The sequence below is a fragment of the Mastacembelus armatus genome, chromosome 5 (genome assembly GCF_900324485.2).
Source record: "Mastacembelus armatus chromosome 5, fMasArm1.2, whole genome shotgun sequence".
Lineage (NCBI taxonomy): Eukaryota > Metazoa > Chordata > Actinopteri > Synbranchiformes > Mastacembelidae > Mastacembelus > Mastacembelus armatus.
The window spans coordinates 7,450,035-7,470,087 of record NC_046637.1 but is presented as its reverse complement, the minus strand read 5'-3'; the positions used below and the strand labels follow the sequence as shown (position 1 = coordinate 7,470,087).

The 20,053-nt window shown below is 39.8% G+C and overlaps 1 protein-coding gene across 1 annotated transcript; it reads right to left on the bottom strand.

The window, feature by feature from the left end:
• Positions 1-2,192: 2,192 nt before the first annotated feature.
• On the bottom strand, positions 2,193-19,838 carry LOC113129962 (proto-oncogene tyrosine-protein kinase Src-like). Its single transcript, XM_026306227.2, has 12 exons — positions 19,473-19,838; positions 13,213-13,494; positions 11,732-11,831; positions 9,830-9,928; positions 9,250-9,353; positions 7,123-7,272; positions 6,886-7,041; positions 6,252-6,431; positions 5,969-6,045; positions 5,698-5,851; positions 5,448-5,579; positions 2,193-5,241 (listed from the first exon to the last, which is right to left on the bottom strand). The coding sequence occupies exons 2-12, from the start codon at positions 13,484-13,486 to the stop codon at positions 5,033-5,035; spliced, it is 1,635 nt and encodes a 544-aa protein (XP_026162012.1). The 5' UTR covers positions 13,487-13,494; positions 19,473-19,838; the 3' UTR covers positions 2,193-5,032.
• Positions 19,839-20,053: the final 215 nt, after the last annotated feature.

Genomic DNA, 20,053 nt, shown 5'->3' with positions numbered 1-20,053 from the left:
AATACTGAATGGACTGTTCGTACACGTAGCTGAGTGATCTTTCTGGTGTTTGAAGTTAGTTGATGATGGAGAACATGTGGGTCCATTTCCACCCCGTGAAGTAAGTCTTACCTTCAAGCGGAGAATATCTGACAAACAGAGAGGAAGACAGGGTGAAGAATTAGGGGTGTCAAAGGCAAAGATGACAAATTGGAGTAAAGAGAGGAAAGGATGGCATTACAGTTACATAGTCATTGAAGCAGACAATGATAGTTACTCTTATTCATAACACCAGTCCATTCATCCCCATCTGCACTGACACATCACTAAGGCAGCCAGACTATTTTAACCTGGGCTATAGGAGCAACTGTGGAAATGCTATACTATAGGAATACTACATTCAGAGTAAAAGCACACAAGTGGAATAAAAAATATATATTCCTTCTGTAATGTAGTGGAGAAGTAAATGGAAATATGGACGTAAAGTACAAATACAACCTTAAAATACATTTAAGTACAGTACCTATAGCAGTTACTTTCCAAAATTGTTTATACTGGAGCAAGATTACGTTCTCTGAGCCAAGCAGTGTACCCTGATGAGGCTCCAGTTCTTATCAATGCATCTCATACTGTGCATCTTGTTTCTTTAAGGTGAAAGTGTAGCAATTACAGTGTAATCACACCATTTTTACCAGAAAGAGTATCAGATGATTGACAGCCAAAACACTGTAAATAAGGAAACAGAAACTTGGACAAAACCATTATTTCACTGCAATGGGTCATTTAGCAGTTAGCAGCAAACAGCTCTGAGATTTTCTTCTATGCTAGCTGTATGCCAGAGGGGCAACCTGGACCATTAGTGTGTGGGGGGGGGGGGGGGGGGAGCAAAACACCACTATTATCCAGCTTTTCTCTGGGGTTGCCATGCTCCTGTCACTGTAATGAGATGAAAACAAACAGTAACTGTAGCTGTGTGTGTGTGTGCAGACGTACTATATGCTTATGTGTATCTGCGGTGCTCTCATGTCTGGTATCAATACCAGTCACTTAGAGAGTGTGAGTCAGTGTGTTTACTGTTTTCACAGATGGAGCTCTGACACTGTCTGGATAACTGAGATAAATGACTCGCAGTGCAGCTCAGCAGATGGGAAAACCAACAGTCACACACACAGATATATGCGCTTGTGCATGCTTTTGTGTTTATGTATGCATATGTGTGTATGTGTGTGTGTGTGTGGCCATATATACACACAACTGCAATACACTCGCACAGCAGATGAATGAAAGTTATTTGTTGAATTTTTTGCTTGCCAATTAATTCCTATTTGGCACAAATACTAGATCAACATCCCCCTCAGGAAAATAGACTGTCTTGTTAGAAATGAAGCACTTTATCAACTGATGTATCCCCCCCCCCCCAATCACAGCAGAGCAGAAACCACAGGAAAGAGTAGCTACTCATTAGTGGGAAAACGTATGCTGCCGATTGGCTCAGAATGGCCACTGATTCAAACAAATATAGGAGTACTCATCTGCAATCCATTAACAGCTGCAGTTACTTTCAAAGGGTTTTGAAATGAAGCAAAGGAGAGAGAAAAAGTGAACAGAGCATAGAGCCAATGATGTCCTCTCATAGGTAATGAATGATAGGCTACACTGCAGTGCCATAAGTGAGGTTTTCTGAAAAAAATGTGCAATTATCCATCACACTGCCTGTACATGACTACCAAAGGTTAATGTTCTGTGCTTTGGATCAGAGCAGGTGGGCTACAATCTGCTGCTGAGTGCGCCCTGGTGCTTTGTCCACCGAGTGTGCTTGATACTCCTGACAAATACTGCCCCCATGTGGACAAAAACACTTCAGGTCCCATGGATGAAGCAGTGCTACAGACTATCACACTCAAGGAACCTGAACCAGCTCATCAACCTAACTGTTCCTTGAACAGATCCAGTAAAAAAGTGATGTAAGTTAGACACAGACAGATTTGGCCATGTGAGCCATGAAAATATACTGTTTTTGGTTTTAGTTTATATATGTCCCAGAAATTCTGACAAACTGGCCTGATGAACCTCACATCACATGCTCACTTCTCTAAACGTTAAGTTGCAGGACAGTCATCGCTTTATTTAGAAATGACTGAGTCACAGTGTGGGCAGCTCTATAATTTCAGGTCAAAGAACATCACACACACCAGCACACACCCTTATCAAAACACATTTGAAATATAATTTATTGCACATTTAAAGATCAACATAAAGTGGAACAATACCCATTTTAATCCCATTACATCAGAACAAAACAAAAACAACTGAAGTCCTTACAAAACGCTCACACCTTTTTATGATCATTGATTTTGACTTTAGAGCAAAATGGCCATATTGTTGCAGGAATGCCAGACTGAAACTGCATAGATTTATAAAAAAAAAAAAAAAAAATTGCAAACATAAAAAGACAGATGTTTCTTTAATATGGCACAGAAAATCCAATCAGACCTGTGTCAAGTCCATCAACTTCCTCACTGTCTAACTTACTTACAGCCAGTTCAGTACATAACCACAAAACAGGGTAATTCCATCTACAAGAGGAAAGCAGTCATGAACACGTTGTGGGAAAAAATATATATACAAAGCCAAATTTTAAATTGCCTTACACAGATAAAAAGATTTTTTTAAAATAAGCCCAATATTCAAAAAAAAGAAAAAAAAAAAACATTCCTTAAGTCCCATTTACAGTGGCATTGTATTACTAAATCATTTTGGGAGCAGGTGTGCCTGACTTTAAAAACCTCTCCACAGAGGTGCAATAAAAGAAACCATACAAAAAAAACCAACAAAAAAAAAAAAACAAACAAACATGATAGTCACAGTCATTAGTTTAAGATAGTATTTACATCTTTGACCTCATTTTTTCATATCATCAACAGCCCAAACTCACTTTTGACTGATTTCAGAATCATCCACATTATTGGTTAAAATAGCCAGTGTCATTCGTCATCCTTGGAAACTAATTTCATGGTGTTAATTGACATGGACTGCCATCCCTCTTATTGCTGCATGGCTCATATTTTGATAACTGGTTTCATGGTATTTCTTGGCAACAATCTATAATTATATCGGCCGTTGCTGTTTCAACTACGTCATAAACCAAACCACTGTAAAATGCGACACCCAACATAAATATCTGTCATTTGAAAGTGGTACACATGATAAAAAAAACAACCTAAACAGCTACAGTATGTACAGTACAACAGTGAAAACTGGCAGCAGTGGATACAATGCTAAAAAATGAATTATAGGTTAATGGCACAAATGTTCAGAAGTCTGTTTATGATCCCATCATCTCACCTCAACCTTGAGTAAACATACACATGTTGATGTACAGTACAGCATAAATACAAACTCAGCCAATGGTCAAGAGAAGAACAGCACAAAAGCATGCTAACTAGTTTCAAAATCAACTCATATAGTAAGTAATAAATATAGTTTTATTAGGCTTACCTGATCAAAGTTTTATAGTTTTATTAGGGCTGCCTGGTTGCATATTTTTCTTGGACATGAACTGTGAGGTGAATAAAAACCTTTTGAATCCTTGAGCAAACACTTACAGGTTTATATGTCCTGTCTACCCACTAACATGGTATTTCTTCGGGAAGGTTGATATAGTTTAAGTAAACAATTACCTGTTAAAAAACTAAAATCCCAATAAAGCCCCTTGATAGTAAAGCAGTATATACATAGACAGCAGTAAAGAAATGTGATTAAATTGGCACAGAACACAGTAGGATTTTTCTCTCAGGGTTTGCCCATCTTGAGCTTACTTGAATATTAAACAACAAAATGATTGGTAGCCGTCATCAGCCTCTGAGTGGGTCACCTAAATGTTTGATGAAAATTACCCTATTTATGTCTCTGAAGAATGTGAGCTAATAGCTATTATAACTGTTGTTTAGAGTCACAACAGTACTGATTATTTTCAATGCTACATTCCAGTTAAATCAAGGTCAATCAAAAAAAAAAAAAAAAAAATTTAAAAAAAAGCATTCATGCTTTACCAGCATCACACTCATTTTTAATCATTGATGTTGGATCAGCAGGTCACAATGACCATTCATCATATATCAAGAAATACTAGAAAAGGAAAGAATAAACAAGAGATTTAAAATAACCCAATTCTGAGCATTAAAGAACCTGCCTGTTGAGTAAACTTACCCTGGCAAAACCATGATAGTGGTTTTAACAACCTCACCTAATAATAATTACAGAAAAAATAAAGAGAAATCGGGAAATTTTTGTCTGCCACTGAACAAAACCTTAAGCCACAGAAAATACATTGTCCACATAAATAAAGATGCAAAGTAGAGTTCCAGAGCTGAGTTATTTGGAGACACTTTGAACAAGCAGCATTTGAAAAAACTGGAGAGACATACTGAAAGTCAGACAGCAATAGCAAAAGAGAGGAAAGAAGCAGAAAATAAAGGATGGGAGACAGACTATCCTTTGGCACCTGAGCCACAGTGGCAGTGCTCTTCTGTGGGTGGAAAAGGTACCAGATGACGGTAAAGACACGACAGAAGAGGAAGGTTTTGTTAAAACAGCTCATACCCGATTGAATTATCCTCCCTTGACCTCTCTTCGACAAGAGGTTTTTATTCTTTTTTATCTTGATCCACCTGTACATCCTGATTTGCTTCCTCCCACATCAGGTGCACTTCTCAGAAACATTTTCCCGAGTGTAGTCCCTCAGTCAGATCAGAGCCAGAGTGGGTCTAGCAGGAGTTCTCCTTTTACAGCTTTGAACCTCATTTCTTCACAACCTAAAGTAAACAGTGAGTGCAGGAGGTTCTGCAGGTTCTTCTGCAGCAGTTCCTTTATGGCACAGGGGGGATTTCTTGCAGGTTTCTATCTCTATTATGCTCATCTTCCTCCAAATTGAGTTTTGAGTTTTACAGGCTCAGATCCTCTCTCAGGTGCTCCTCTGAGGTCAGTTAGTGCAGGTCACTCTGTGTTGAGGTTTTTCTTCCCCCCTTTCCCCAGTTCAGTTCAGTGTGTGGTTCTATAGATTTTCCCCAGGCTGATACTGGGGTTCTGTGGAGGTGAAGTAGTCCTCTAGGAAGCCCTGCAGGTACTCAAATGTAGGCCTCTCTTCTGGATCCTTCCTCCAGCAGGACAGCATGAGCTCATGTAAAGAGCTGGGGCACTCTGCCGGGCAGGGCATCCTGTAGCCACGCTCCACCTGGTCCAGCACCTCACGGTTAACCATACCTGGTAAGAGAAACGGGAAGTTAGATTTAGGGAAAGACAAGGTTTCTTTCACAAGGTTCATAAGTTGCAGCTAATTATCTTCACATTTGATTTTTTTTTAGATTGATCTAAATGATCTTTAGTATTCTTTAAGATAGCTGAGGATGTCTTACGCTTTTGGTAAAAAGCTTTGACATTTTTGCTTGACAAATGACTGAAGACTTTACCTGGATAGGGGACTCTGCCCTTAGTTGCCAGCTCTGTGAGCAGCACACCAAAGGACCACACATCTGACTTGATGGTGAAACGACCGTACAGAGCTGCCTCTGGTGCTGTCCATTTGATTGGAAATTTAGCTCCTAAAGGATCACAGGAATTTAAAAAATGCTAATATCATGTCTGTTTTGACTTTCTCCCAATTTATATTAACAGAAATTAAACAACAACATATTATGAAAAGAGGAAGGGTAAACATACCCTGTCTTGCAGTGTACTCATTGTCTTCAATGAGTCTTGCCAAACCAAAGTCAGCCACTTTACACACGAGATTGTCTCCAACCAGGATGTTGGCAGAACGTAGGTCTCTGTGGACGTAGTTCATCCTCTCCACATAGGCCATACCTGCTGCAATCTGGAGGGAGTGAATGTAGAGAGAATTTGGCTGAAAATAAGAATCTGTTTTCCTATATTATTGAAGCTTTAACTCTGACAGTTAATCCTTCTGTTGCTGAACTTTATGTAATTTTACCTGAGCGGCCATGTCTACGAGCTGAGGCAGGCGAAGCATTTTTCCTGCTTCCCCTTTCAGGAAGTCCAATAAACTACCTGTGAAGGCAAGACCAAAATTACCGTACTTAGAATAACTACAGTTGCAGATACTGTGTCAAATAAACGGACAAAAACAAAGTACACAAAGTTATGAATTTGTTGGATTCAAGCCTTTAGTAGTTTAGAGTTCACAATATGCTAGCACCAGATACATATTGATGTTTGACCCCCCAGCCCCATTTACTATCTTTATCCTGTATTACCTTGGCTCATATACTCTGTCACAATATAGATGGGCTCCTCAGACACCACAGCATACAGCTGGACCAGCTTCTCATGCCTCAGCTTCTTCATGACCTGTGCTTCTTGAAGAAAGGCCTCTGGAGACATTGTGCCAGGCTTTAGAGTCTTGATGGCTACACGTGTCGTACCGTTCCATGTTCCTGCCAGAAACATAGTAATTTAGGTTTGGTGTAGGCATACACAAGCCAATACAATCAGCAGACAGTTAACTTTGCCTGGCATAATGACATCTATCTTAGCTCTGTCTAATGATACCTCACTAATATATACATTATATCTGGTTTAATCTGAACAAAAATACCAAAAAGTAAAAGAGATGATGTTTCATACTGACATTTTGTTTATGGACAGGGTCATTTCTAGTCTTTTTGTCAGACCTGTATCATTCTTCTAACTCTCTAGCAGGAAGTAAGTAAGCAAGCCCAAAATATCAAACAATTTGATTTATTAAGAAATGAATAGCTTTGACCAGGACTCCAATGCACTTCAAACATTTCTTTGATATATTTTCCTATGTATAAACTGTATATCTGCCGTGGTATGTGAGGGTTTCATTCATAAGTACACTAGAAAGAGCCAGTGTGTTCTTCTTACCCATCCAGACTTCTCCAAAGCAGCCCTGTCCCAGTTTAACGTCGAGGCGGAGGGACTCTCTAGGAATCTCCCAGGCGTCCCTGGCCAGTCCCTGGGTCTGAGGTTTGGCCACAGGACACACATCTGTCAGTGCATGGCACAGCCCATCAGAGTGCTCTGAAAGAGGAAAGTGGATTAAAAGAGGCAGATTAAGGGTAACAGCATTACAAATCATTCACTATGACAGAAAGCACTCACTGCGGTAGTGGAAGACTAGCTGCTGTAGGCTGGTGAATTGGGTACGGGACGTGATGTAAAAACCTCCGCTATCCAGCTTCCTGATCTTGTAATGTTTAACATTCAGGCCTTTGGTGTTATCATAATCCAGCACTGACAAGCAATATGCCCCTGTGAACAAGAAAAGACAACAGAGACAGATTAGGACAATAAAACCATGCATATCTGGGTGTTTGTGACAGCTGCTCTCTGGAGTTTCCGAGCAGCTGTGATGGGCAAGTCCCTGTTGGTCCCCTTAAAGGCCCTGGGAATTCACCTAAGCCTCTATTCCCTTCTCCATGGAGCATTGCTAAGTTAAATTTGATTTTATTAAATTTATATAGCTTGAAAACTAGGTTTCATGAAACTTCTCATTTTAAAGAAAAATCCTTACACCTTATAATTGTTGTTAAGATAAAATATGTTTTGAGTGCTTCAAAACGCTGAATACAGAAAACTAAAGTTTCACAGAGAGGTTGCTCCACAGCCAAGGAAAATGAAAAATCAATTGTCTTTGATCTGGCGTTTTGCTGTGTGATGTCCACTCTTCTTCCCTCAACAAAACAAAAATCCAATGCAGTAAAAACACACTTCCTCACAGACTTTATCCACTGAACTTAGGAGTATGTTGATCAGATGTACCTGCTATCCCCATTATCATCACACTGCTAATCCACTGCCATAACCAGTGATCTATCACAATCTCCATGCTGAAAATTTTTCCTGTAGTTATCTAAATCTAAATTTGTGCAGTGTAAAAGGCCTTCACACACAGCAAACAGACACAACAGATATTCTGGTCATGTGGAGATAAAGGGCATAAAATCTAACTGAAGCTAAGATGATAGATTTTCAGGACCCGGATCAGATGTACCATGTATAGTCTGTCTTAACGTTATACAACAGATGAGCAGCATCCTCCTACTCGTCTATATCACACTGAATCTCACATTTGGCATCTAATATAGGATACACCCAGAAGCCAACACACCTCCTGCCAGAGTTCTTCCTACTCTCCCAGATCCTCCCCTTTTCTAATGACTCCCCCTTTACTGTTCCTCCCTCTCTTTATGCCCCTGCTCCTCCCTCTGAGTGTGTTTGTGTGTTGGAAGACAGTTGAAGCCGGGGGAAATACAGCACCCTCCTAGGCTGACCTAGTTCTGGCAGAGTGATTCACCCCTATCCATTCACAAGCCTCAGTCCACTCCACACCACTTTTTTTTCTTTTTCCCCAGACTTCCACCAAAACAACCCCCTAAAGTATCCACCTACGTCACAGGGACTAGATAAGACTCCAAACATTCAGATGCAAACTCTTCCACTGGTGCCCAGAGATAGATTTTATAGCACCATAGACCTGTGTGAAAGTTAACAAATGACTTAATTACAAGGTTCTCGCTTTCAAATTGAGTCCCTGAGGATCTACTTATTTCAAAGTAACATCACACTGGTGGTTGTAGTAAGCCCCAGGGACACAAAGAAAGTGTTACTACTTCCTTTTTGCCTTGAGAATATAAAATAAAAAGCTCCAGTTTCTATTAAACATCACTTGTGGACAGAATATACTTAGATAATTCTATGCATTGGCTAATAACAAGATATACTGTCAGGAAAAAATGAAAGATCTTGAGTGTCGTCATGTCAATCACTTTACATTAATTTTACAACTCGATTAGGACTGCAACAAAAAGTGGTATTTTCATTTTACATTCATATTCTAATATTTTAATGATATATTGTTTTACCTGGTCAAACAAAATCAAACAAACAAAACATTTACAAATTATACTAAAATCTGATTTTCAGCTTATTGTGATGAGAATACCGTTTCATCATTATGTTTATTTTTTAGAGAAATTGCTTTAGCTTAATAAACAGGTAATTTACATAGACATCAATGCTGTTTCCAAATATTATGGCCTAAAATGGCAATTCATCTTAAGATGAAGATGGTTAAATAAGGAACTGGCTCACTGTATAAGTCAGCTAGTGTTGCTAGCTCAGTGGCTGAGAGCCACAGATGTAATAGACACTGAGAAGAGAAGAAGAGCTTATAGGATCATCTTGTTAACGACTGTAGCCTCTGCAGTGATGCAAATATGTGCTCACCTTTAGTGGTCTCACTCTCCCTCACCAGGAAGGTTCCTCGTCTGTTCTGTAGGTTCAAAAGAAGCCTCTCTGAGTCACGCCGTGTGATCTTCCCAAAATACCACCTGCCAAAGTGGGCCACAGAGAATAAGATCAGTGAGAAGCTACTACTGACTGTCTGGAACAGACAGGGAGAGACACATTTAGATGGAAGATACAGAAGCCTGGACAAGATGGTGTATACATGGCTTTCTATTGTTTTGTTAATTTCAGTTTGATATCTTCATAGTGAGGATATTTCTACATTGTGAAGATAATTAGGTCAGTCCTCACAACATGGGTGTGAGGGTTAAAACTTCATTTTAGCATTCTTTTATTCCCTCATCCATATAGGGACCAAGATGCATGTATGTATGTATGTACGCATGCATATGTATAAGAACAGTGCCTGTATACTCTTTACAGTAGCTTGTAGAAATAACCTTGTCATATATGCATTATCATAATTGAAAAAGAATAAAACTACATTCATGTTCTGCACTGAGAATAGCTTCCATGTAGGGAAAAATAACTGCTAGAGTGAAACGAGAGGATAATTTACTCTTCTGCTTGGATGGAGTCGGATGGAGCCACATAGTTGCTGGGGATATAACCACTCTCTCCTGTTGTCAGGGAGCGAGCGAGCCACCAGTCCCCTTCTCTGTGACAGAAAAAAGAAGGGGGGAGGGACAGAGAGCAAAAGAGTCAACCATAAACAGAAAACTGATGCAGGCAGCCTGTAACAGTTCTTGGTCTTAAGCTCTTTTAGTTCGTTCCCAGTACAGAAACACTAAATAAGATTATGGCACAACACTTAAAAGAAAAAAAACTACTGTTATTCTATACTTTTCTTAGTGTCAACTAATCATGGCCCCAAAACCAAATGCACTCGCTGATTTTCTGACCCTGTCTGTTGCACTCAGTTCCAAGCCAATTGGTTCCCACTGAAGAAATAAATCTTAAAAATTGGTCATAAATGCATAGTTTTTGTTACACTTTGCTAGTTACTGTTTACAGCACCAGAAAATAGTATGTGTGCCTTTGTTCTTCATAGTGACGAAATGAAACAGTGCAGCTCAGTTGTTCTTAATAGTCTTCAATTACAGTCCAATTACAGCATAGATGACTAGGTTCTCTGAGCTGTATCACCTTTAACTATCAAAAATTGATTGTTTGGTATTTGATCTTTTCATGGGGTGTTGTTGAAAAAAAAAAGTAGAACTTATCCCTTGATAAGTTGGCAGTTGAAAGTGCTTGAAAATGGTATGAAGAAAACCACAATGTTAAGAGAAGCAATAGACAGACATGGGTAATCTTTAGTTGCACTTACTGTACAATATTATACCTACCAAGCAAGTCAGAGAATCAAATTACTCCATCTAACTAATACTGTTACTAATTCATCAGTTACACTACAAGCTGGATCAGACAAATCTGTGCAGCAGCTAAGACTGAACAAAACGTTGCATGAGATTTAGGGACGTATTACTGACCTGAAGCTGTACTTTTTCCTAGAAGAAACCATGAAGCATGAGAAAGAAAGAGAGGGGGAGAGATAACAGACACAGCAGACATCAAAACACAGCAAGGAGACACGGCAAGGCAAGCAGCACAGCACAGACAGATAGCAGAGGAGCGGAATATGCTGCGGTACTACACAATAGGGCTGCACAAACTGCAGAGTTTTTAAAGCTCAGCTTTCCACTTCATGCAGTTTGTACTAGTTTTAATAATTTTCTAACATGAGATTGTGGAATGTTTTCTGCATGAAAACCTCATATCACTTGGGATTCCTGGACAGTCTGACACAGTCTTGCTGCTTCCAATTAAATATATTCATTAAAGATTTATATAAAAACTCAACAACTCATTCAGTAAGCATGGTTTTATAATGTAGCTGTAACTGTTTCACTGTGCAATTATAATATAAACTTATATTTTTTTAGCCCTGCAATGTAGTGCCACACTCTAGACAAAGAATAGCAGACCAGACTTATGGCAGGAAGTTATGGAAAGAGCACATAGGAAAAGTTATTTAAAAAAAAAAAAAAAAAAGAAGATAAACACCATTGTTCTTTTTGAATGTCTGCATGGGAATTATGCTTTAAACACCTTAGCTTGGGAACAGTAGCTATTAAACACACCACACCAAAACAGTTACAGTCTTTAGGTGCTACCCGATTGGAGTAAAGGAAGGTAAGATAAATCTCGCTATGAAAATTATGATGATGACAGTTGCCAATGAAGAGCTGAATGCATTAGCAAAGCTGTTGGCTGTTCTGCACTGTTGGATTTAACGGGGAAGGATCACGATTGCTTCACAGTTACTACCTCTGTGTTTGTGGTAGTTCACATACAGATTTGTGCACATTCATGCTCACATGTGCGTCAGCAAATCTGTTCAATTAGACCTTTTTGAAGCTACAGAATTAGAGGGAGAGAAACCGATGACCATGACTCTTACGTGTTGTTGACAATCTGCAGCCTGTCGCCTTTCCTGAAGGTCAGATCCGACACTGTCCGTGACTCATAATCATATAGCGCCACAAATGTAGTGACACCTCCTGCAACAAACAACACACACAGAAATGGAAATATGTATTAAGGTAGCAATGTAATTAAAGACAACAGTACTTTGCTTTATGCCCTATTAACATTAATTGTTACTTCCATAATCAAACTTCCTCTCTGGCCCTTGATAATGATTTGCTCCACCCACTTTCAAACATTAAATCCATTTTACCTCTGTTCCATATCTGTATAAAAGAATTTGCCAAGGCCTAATGAGAAATATTGACAATCACACTGCCTGGGACCACTCACCCATGAAGGACAAACCCATCATATCAATTGTCTTTGTTTTCTCAGTGGCTTTCTAGCAATTCCTTTTAATGAAACTGTGATCTAAACCTGGGAACTCATTAGATGCACGGCAGGAGGAGGCAGTCAGCAGAGCTGCTCCTCAGCAACATGAATGTAACCATCTGGCCAGTCTAGACACAACAGCTTAACTTCATGTAAAATCTGGACAGTGGCACACAGTGAGCTTCAAAGAGAAAGGTTTATGATAGGCTGATGATAGGAAAAGAAACAGCTTTCAAATATTTTTCTTTTCTTTGTAAGTGTGACTCAGTGCAAATCAGTTTTTCTTTAACAGTTTTTTCTCAAAACTTTCGTGGGGCTGACTCAGAGCAAGTCAAACTTATTACATCTTACTAAATTTATTTCCATCACCATCATCAACACTCAGCTTCAAAACTCACAACACTCACTTTGATAATTAGCACCTTCAATGTAGACTATTTTTGATTTTGTGCAATGTCAGCTCAGTGAGTATGTAAGATTACCTTTTTTCACTTTTAAAGTAGTAGTTCAAAATTTCAGGAAATACACTTTCTTTCTTTCTTGCTGGGAGTGGGATAAGGAGATTGATAAACCTGAGCTGGAGCCAGGAAATCATTAGCTTAATTTAGAACAAATACTGGAAACGTGCATACCTTTAACCAGGCTCTGCCCAGACATTACAAAATGTACACAAAGATTACACAAACAAGATATAACAGATTATTGCTGGGTTTTAGAGATTCTGGTAGGTAGGACTTTGTTACTGTGGATCAGAGTCAGTCTCACTGTTTTCAGCCTTTATGCTAAGATAAATGGTAATGACTGTAGCATCATATTTACCATACAAATATGTGTGGCATCAACCTTTTCACTTCACTCTCTGGAGAAAGCAAGTAATCAAATTTCCTATAATACTGCTTTATAAAACACTAGAATCCAAAATTTAATTGGTGTGGGTTGAAACACCCAACTCAAAGACATCAATAAATCAACATCAACAAAATGTATCTTATCATTTTATTTAGTAATGTGAATTTTCACTGAACCCTATACTCATATTCTAGAGTCCTTCCACACCTAACTTCACCACATGTTTCCTACCTGACAGAGGCCCTCTCTGAGGTGAAGTGAGGGTCCCTGTGTGGTCCACGCCTCCAAAAAGTGCCAGCTCGGGAGTGTTTGTTGGAGCAAGCTGATGTTGTCCCTGATGCCCCCGCCTGCCTGTCCCAACAGCAGGGCTCCTGTTGGGGGTTTGGGTCTGCTGGGCGGGGCCTAGATGGTGGAAGTGCCCGCTGTCTGAGCCTGTGCTGATGGTGCCATCCAGGCTCATGGAGCGCTGGCCTAGTTCCTTTGGCTTGCTCTTTCCCGCCCCCATGTGCAGACCTGGGATGAGAGCCAGTTATGAGTAAGACTGCAGGGCCTTTAATTCCCAAATGGTGAAAAAAAAGGCCTGTTCTGGGGTGTCACCATTTCTTTGTCTTGTTAAATGCTAAACTGGAGTGAACCAATTCATTGACTGACAGCCATCATTGTCAGCTATTTTGGAAAAAGATTGAAAAAAATATTCAAATCAATCAATCATTTCCTTTAACTTCATCATAACCTTACTTTTAAACTTCTCCAGTGTGATGATTTGATGCTTCTTTTACAGTATTGAAAAACCACTGATTAAACAAACATTAACAGATTATTTAATAATGAAAACAATCATTTACTGTACCTTTTATGAATACTGGCTCAAACATAAGAAATCTATTTAATATATATATGTCCTGTCAGGTTGGAATAAAACAGTATATAGTATTGTTTTATTCCAACCTGACAGGACATGAAAGTTGTGAGGAAAAAAAATGGAACTGAATCTCTTTCAGTTCCTACTCATGTACTTTCTCAATCAAAAATCCCTCTTAGTAGCATGTGGAGTGAGCCTCACATTTGTTTTTGCTTTCCTAGTCCACTATAGCATGCTTGGAGCTACTCCAGGTTCAGCCAGAACCATTTAGCATTCAAATACTCTGAGAACAGGACACCTTGGAACAGTCAACACACGTACGTCCAAGGTCATTGCTATTGGTTGATTCAATCTGTTCTGAATCAATAAGCATCTACAAGGAAAACAATACTTCAAACAAAGGAGCAGTGAGCTGTAATGAAACCGGGTGTTAATACTGGCGAGTTGACAAGGTCAGAAACTGTTTTGTCCCCAACAGGTAACCATAGTACATTGCTGCTTTTTCTTCATGCATCAGGATGGAAAGAAGACACCTATTATGTCTTGATAAATGCAACAAGTCAAGAGCGCTCTGTCATGAGCAAACATGCTCAGGCAGTCAAGTGCACCCATAGAAAGTTGGAGCACTGTGTTCACACACCAGTCCAATCCTCCCCTCAAGACACTGTCGAGTGACTCACTGTGAGACCAGCTATTTCAGGCCAGCTGAAACAGAGACAGTCATGCACACATGAAACAGTCTTGTTCCTTTGTGAATAGAGGCACTCTCAGTTCCAGACAGAGTGTACGCACCATGCGTGTAGTTGTGTGTGTGTGTGTGTGTGTGTGTGAGCAGCTGTTTCTTGGTCTCTGGGAAACGAAGCTCTATCACACAATAACACTCAACCACAGTTGCATCTCACATCCTTTTTCCAACACATGCGTGTATTTGCGTTAGTGTTTCCAACACGCTTGTGTGATCCTGATAGACAGGACAGGGAGGGTTATTAACAGACAAGGAGGAAGGAACTGGCAGTGTCTGGAAAAAGAATGTGTAGGTGGTTCTTGCATACTGCATGGACAGCTGAGGCTTAGTGGGTGTCTTAAGTGTAATGTGCATGCAGAAGATAATTACACAGGTATAGGAATTGTCAAACATATGGCAGTATCCCACTGCGGAGAAATTTGGGCATGTAAGCTGCTAAGTATACACAAATGAATGTGAGCAATTTCAAGCACACATGCACAGTCATGCTTTCAAGCTTTGATTCAACTCCTGCCAGGATGTAATCTGGCACATTGGGGGTTATTGTATCCCATGGTGCAACACTGAATCACACAGAGAAAGGCCCGCAGAAGAAGATGACCAGTAATGACCAGTAATCTGCTTGATTTGGCCGGCTAGTCTTTGTAGCCAGCTACTATTGCCTCAAACATTTATCAGCTCTGTGATGATCAGAAAAAACATGTTTAAAAGACAAAACATAAGCAAAGTTGGATGACACCATAGTGTGATGGATTTCCATTTTACCAGGTTTTAAACAGTTAAGGGGTCACTTACACACAACTTTTATTCATCTGTCCATGTGTTCTGAATTTCCCCCATGGGGGATGAATAAAGTAAACAGATACTTGAGTTGTTTGAATCTGAGAAAAAGAAAAAAAACAAAACAAACTGCCCATACAACCTAAACTAACTGGAAATGTAAACTCAGCTGAACTGGTAATTGGTAGAACAGGTAAAATATTTCAACCTTTATTTCAAAGTCAGAGGAAAAGTCAGGTCAATTTGTGTCAACAGTGATTTCTCCCGTGATGTAAGTATGCACTGATGAGGAGCAGTAATCATCTCCAGCAATGCAAACATGTTGTAATGCAGTGATTGCAGAATTCTTTGTCCTTTGAGAGTCACAGTGCACACAGTGTCCAACCCTTAACCACTAGCTCTCTCCAGGATGCTGCATACCCAAGAAAGTTTCTGAGTCTGTGTATGTAAACAGCAGAGCTCGCAATGTAGCTGAGCCTGACGCCTTTTCCTAATATGGTGTCAAAGTTCCCTAATAACTAACATGTGACTCCTTTTAATGCTTTCATATAAAAAGGAGATGATTGAAAGAGTGAAACCGATACAGCAAAGAAGACAGAAGTAAACAGCACAGATAAATGACCAATATGTAAAATTAGATACTGTAAAATCTGACAAAGGAAGAAAGAAGAAATGAAAAGATGGGAAAATTAGAACGAATGAAGATAAATCTGAATCCCTTGTGAGTTTTTCCATATAACAGAAGCACGGAGGAATGTGGGAGAACCAGATTGCACCACACTGCTACGACTGCCAGAGACTGCAACAAGAACAGGCACCTAAGCAGTGGGAGGGCAGGATGGGAGGAAGGAAGCAGGGAGGGAGATGCAGAGTAAGATGGGGGGGGGAAATAAGGACTCTCTATTTTTCTGGTTTCCTGGGATACAAAATTAACATCTTATTTCAAAAGAAACGTGTTTTCCACCTGGCATTTTATCCCCATATTGTATCATTTTAAAATAAAAGTTATTCCTCTTTTTGACAGTACTGGCACATTTATCTGTAGTAAAATATGTTCACTGCTGTTAAAATTGATTTCTCCTAATTTAAAGAAGTGCAGTTCTGATATGAAAGAGGCTATAAAAATAAAGTTATGTAACATGGTTTTATAAAGACAGCAAGAGATACAACGCATATGCTGACTGAATGAGAGTTGTGCCTTATTGTGTTGTGAGAATGGAGATTTTATGGGTTAGATATGAATCATGCCAAACGGGCTTCGCTCAGAGATTGTTGTCTGAATGGTATTTACCCCAGAACCATAATGATAGTTCAAGAGCACTTCAATATCTGCAGTACATTCATCACTAACCTGTGTCTCTCCTACAGTCTCAGTGTTGACTGAGATTTATAAAATCTATAAAGCTGGCATGGACTGAATACTGGATGTGTGATGGAAACAATGTAGGGAAAGTGGAAGAAAGTAAAGGAAGTGAGATTCAAAGGAATGTAGGTTATTAAAGCAGGCAAGTCCTAACAACTTTCAGGTAGTGGAACTGTGTTACTTCAGGCCAATATTTTCCATTATACTATTTAACATGTGGTCTCATCTGCCTTGTAACATATCACATGTAACTGTAAACCGGTACTGTAACAGGTTCACATTTTTAAAGCCCACAGAAAGACAGACTTGCCCATATGTACGCTGAACATCTTTTATTCTCAATGCCTGTTCCTCCTGGCCATACTGGCTGTAAAGAGATCGCACCTTATTAGGTATCCACTCTAAGTGAAAATAGTGGCATAATGATCAGCCACTATTTTGGGCCAGAGTCAAATCTGATATTAGTTCAAATTTGCTTCAGATGTAATTAAGAATTCATTTTGCATAGAACAAAGACTGTGGATTTCTCTCTTACATGAGGTCCAAAGACTGAAGCCTAGAATTAGTTAATATAGAGTTGAAAAACTATGAATGTTATGCTAAATGTTCTGCTCCAGGGTAGAGCACCTTTATTTCAGGCCTTCCAATTCCAGTTATCTGCAGATAAACTTAAGATGCTGATTTCAAATTCATTGTATATTATGAACTAAATTAACAATTATAATAGATGCTAACACATCCATGCTAAAAAATACAGTCATCTGGTTGGAGTAATTAGTCTCCAACTAACTGAATATCTTGTTTCAAAGTGCTGCATTTATGGGCAACTTGCTTGATCAACGTTTGTAATGCCCCATATGACGCATAGCACAGTAGCTGTACATTTCAGGTCAAACACATGAGCACATTTGGCAATAACCCTCACTGAGTCATAACAGACGGTACAGTTGCCACTGTGCTGCAGAGAGTGAAGAAGCTTGAGCCAATGTTTCAGTTCACTGGGAAAATTACAGTTTGCCCAAGGGAAGGAAGTGATGGTTCCTCAAGATCATAACGAGAGGAAATGTGCATATTAGTGTCACTGTCTTATCCTGCTATAAACTGGATGAAAACATGACACTCTGTTGTAAACATACATGTATAACATATAGATCCTCTTTATATAGCCTGTACCAGAGAGGGGGGAAAGGGTTTCTGATTTAAAAAAGGACCAAACAAAACAGAGACAAGAAGACAATGCAGTGACATTACTATTGAGTCTTATACTGTTTTAGTATTGTGGATGCCTGGGTCAGCTGTTGTGTTGTGACAAACACACAGAGGACAGGCAAGAGAAAGAAGAGGAGGAGGAGGAGGAAAGGGGGACTGTAGCTCTCAGCTGATAAAACTCATTTCCGTTTTCTGTCCTCTTTTAACTCTTGGCTCTGGCTGCAAGTGATCCAGGCTGTCAGAAATGGCTGCTACAGCATGATAAATTCTATGAATGTTAATGTCAGCGGTGCCACACTTAGCAAGTGGTTAACTAAAATTCATAAGTACTCTATTAATGACAGTTCATGTAAACCTAAACTAAATGTAAATATTTGCTCTTGCTCCAAAGTATGCACAACATCTTTGATTTTCTTTTCATATGGTTTGACATAAAACAGTAACTGAGAGCCCCTTTGTCAAATTAGTCAGCCAGAGTTTTTACAAATGGATTTGTGACAATGAGCCAACAGCCATAAAAATAATCAGCAACATTTTTGATGTTATTTTTAAATCAGTTTTTTTAAACAATTATGGACAATAAATAAATAAATAAATAAATAAATGGTTTCCATCATGATCCTTCATGATATTGAATTCAATATTGTGGGGACAAAACAAGACGTTTTAAGGTGTAACCTTGGGTTCTGGGTACATCTAACAAATAGATGTAGTAAATGAGGCTATTATTATTGCGTCTTGTAAGCTTTGTCCAATAGTAAAAACCCAATGTTAAATTGACTGCCATATGGAAATTGGCTGGAACTTGCCCAAAGCCGAAAAGCAGCTGTAAATAGATTAGCCACATAATTAAAATTCTATTTCCCAGGGATTAAACACCAGTTGTTGTGTGCAAAGCTGCTTTGAAAGAAATAAGGGGTGGGGTAGTGGCTGGCTACTGGAGTAGCAGCTGTCAAGATGATAACGTCTCTGCTATGGGAGGCAATGAAGAAAAAGAAGAACACATCCAAATCATCCTCAGACCGTGTTTGCCAAACTGATCCACATTAGACACGTAAACGGGGATTTGTGAATGGGAACGGGGGATAAAAGGCGACAATGCCGCTGTGACTGTCGTAGGCTTGGGCTCACACACAGCGCATATGCGGCCTGATGAATCAAAACAGGTGCTGTACAGCTCCATTTTGATTTTCGATGAATTGTTGGCTTTATTTTCTGTGCGCAGTCCACTTGCTACGCCTTCCCGTGAATATTTGGATTAAAAACGATGAGATTTGAACATGCTTTGCATTTTGTCTGGTGTGTGGTAAATCGTCAACAACGTAGCCTAGCTGACACAGACTGAGTGGCACTGACCAAATTGTGAGCAACACTGACTGAATGGCCTGTGCAACAATGAAATACAAGTCAGAGTCGGGCTGTGTAAAACAACCGTATGAGAAAATATACAGCAGCAAACTGAAACCACTGGGTGATTACGACAGAAAACACATTTTCTCGTTTCAAAACGCCAGAAGCTCTAATTTACTCACCTTTGACGCGTCTTGAGATTCAGCTCAGAGATCAGAGACGCGCAGCGAGGAAGCGTGTTAAATCCTTATGGCTGTCCTCATTAGAGAAATAATGGAATCGGATGGCCAGTTTCTGTGGAAACCCCACAAATCCCATTTAGTGAATTTCGGCAGAATCGAAGAAGGGGGAGGTCATGACAGGGACTGCCTACAGGAGCAGAGGGCAGAGCTGCCGGGCGGCTGCTGTGGGACGGACAAACGCGAAGCCTAAAGCCTGTTCAGCTGGGAAGGGTCGACGGCGCGGAAAATTCATGCGACGAAGCAGGACTGGCGTGGAGTGGAGAGTACATGGCACGGGATAGTGCATCACTGACGAAACACGAGAGCGCAAATATGATGTGCCTGGTTTTTACGCTTGTTACGCAGCCACGGTGGAGGCAAGAGAATTCACGTCGTGTTGCGTAACTCGACGCCGTAGTAGGTGAACTCACCGAAGCGTTGGCAGGCACGAAAACAGCCGTGTTTAGCTTCTCCAAAAACATTTGTAGTCACGATTGTGAAGCGTTATTTGTCATAAAAGTAGTTCCACCAACACGACACAA

Excerpts from the sequence above, each read along its gene's own strand:
- LOC113129962 (XM_026306227.2), bottom strand. The coding sequence starts at position 13,486 with ATGGGGGCGGGAAAGAGCAAGCCAAAGGAACTAGGCCAGCGCTCCATG. Across the intron at positions 5,852-5,968 it reads TCGTAGACATGGCCGCTCAG|ATTGCAGCAGGTATGGCCTA; the intron begins GTAAAATTACAT and ends CACTCCCTCCAG. Across the intron at positions 5,580-5,697 it reads TGAGTACACTGCAAGACAGG|GAGCTAAATTTCCAATCAAA; the intron begins GTATGTTTACCC and ends GTGATCCTTTAG.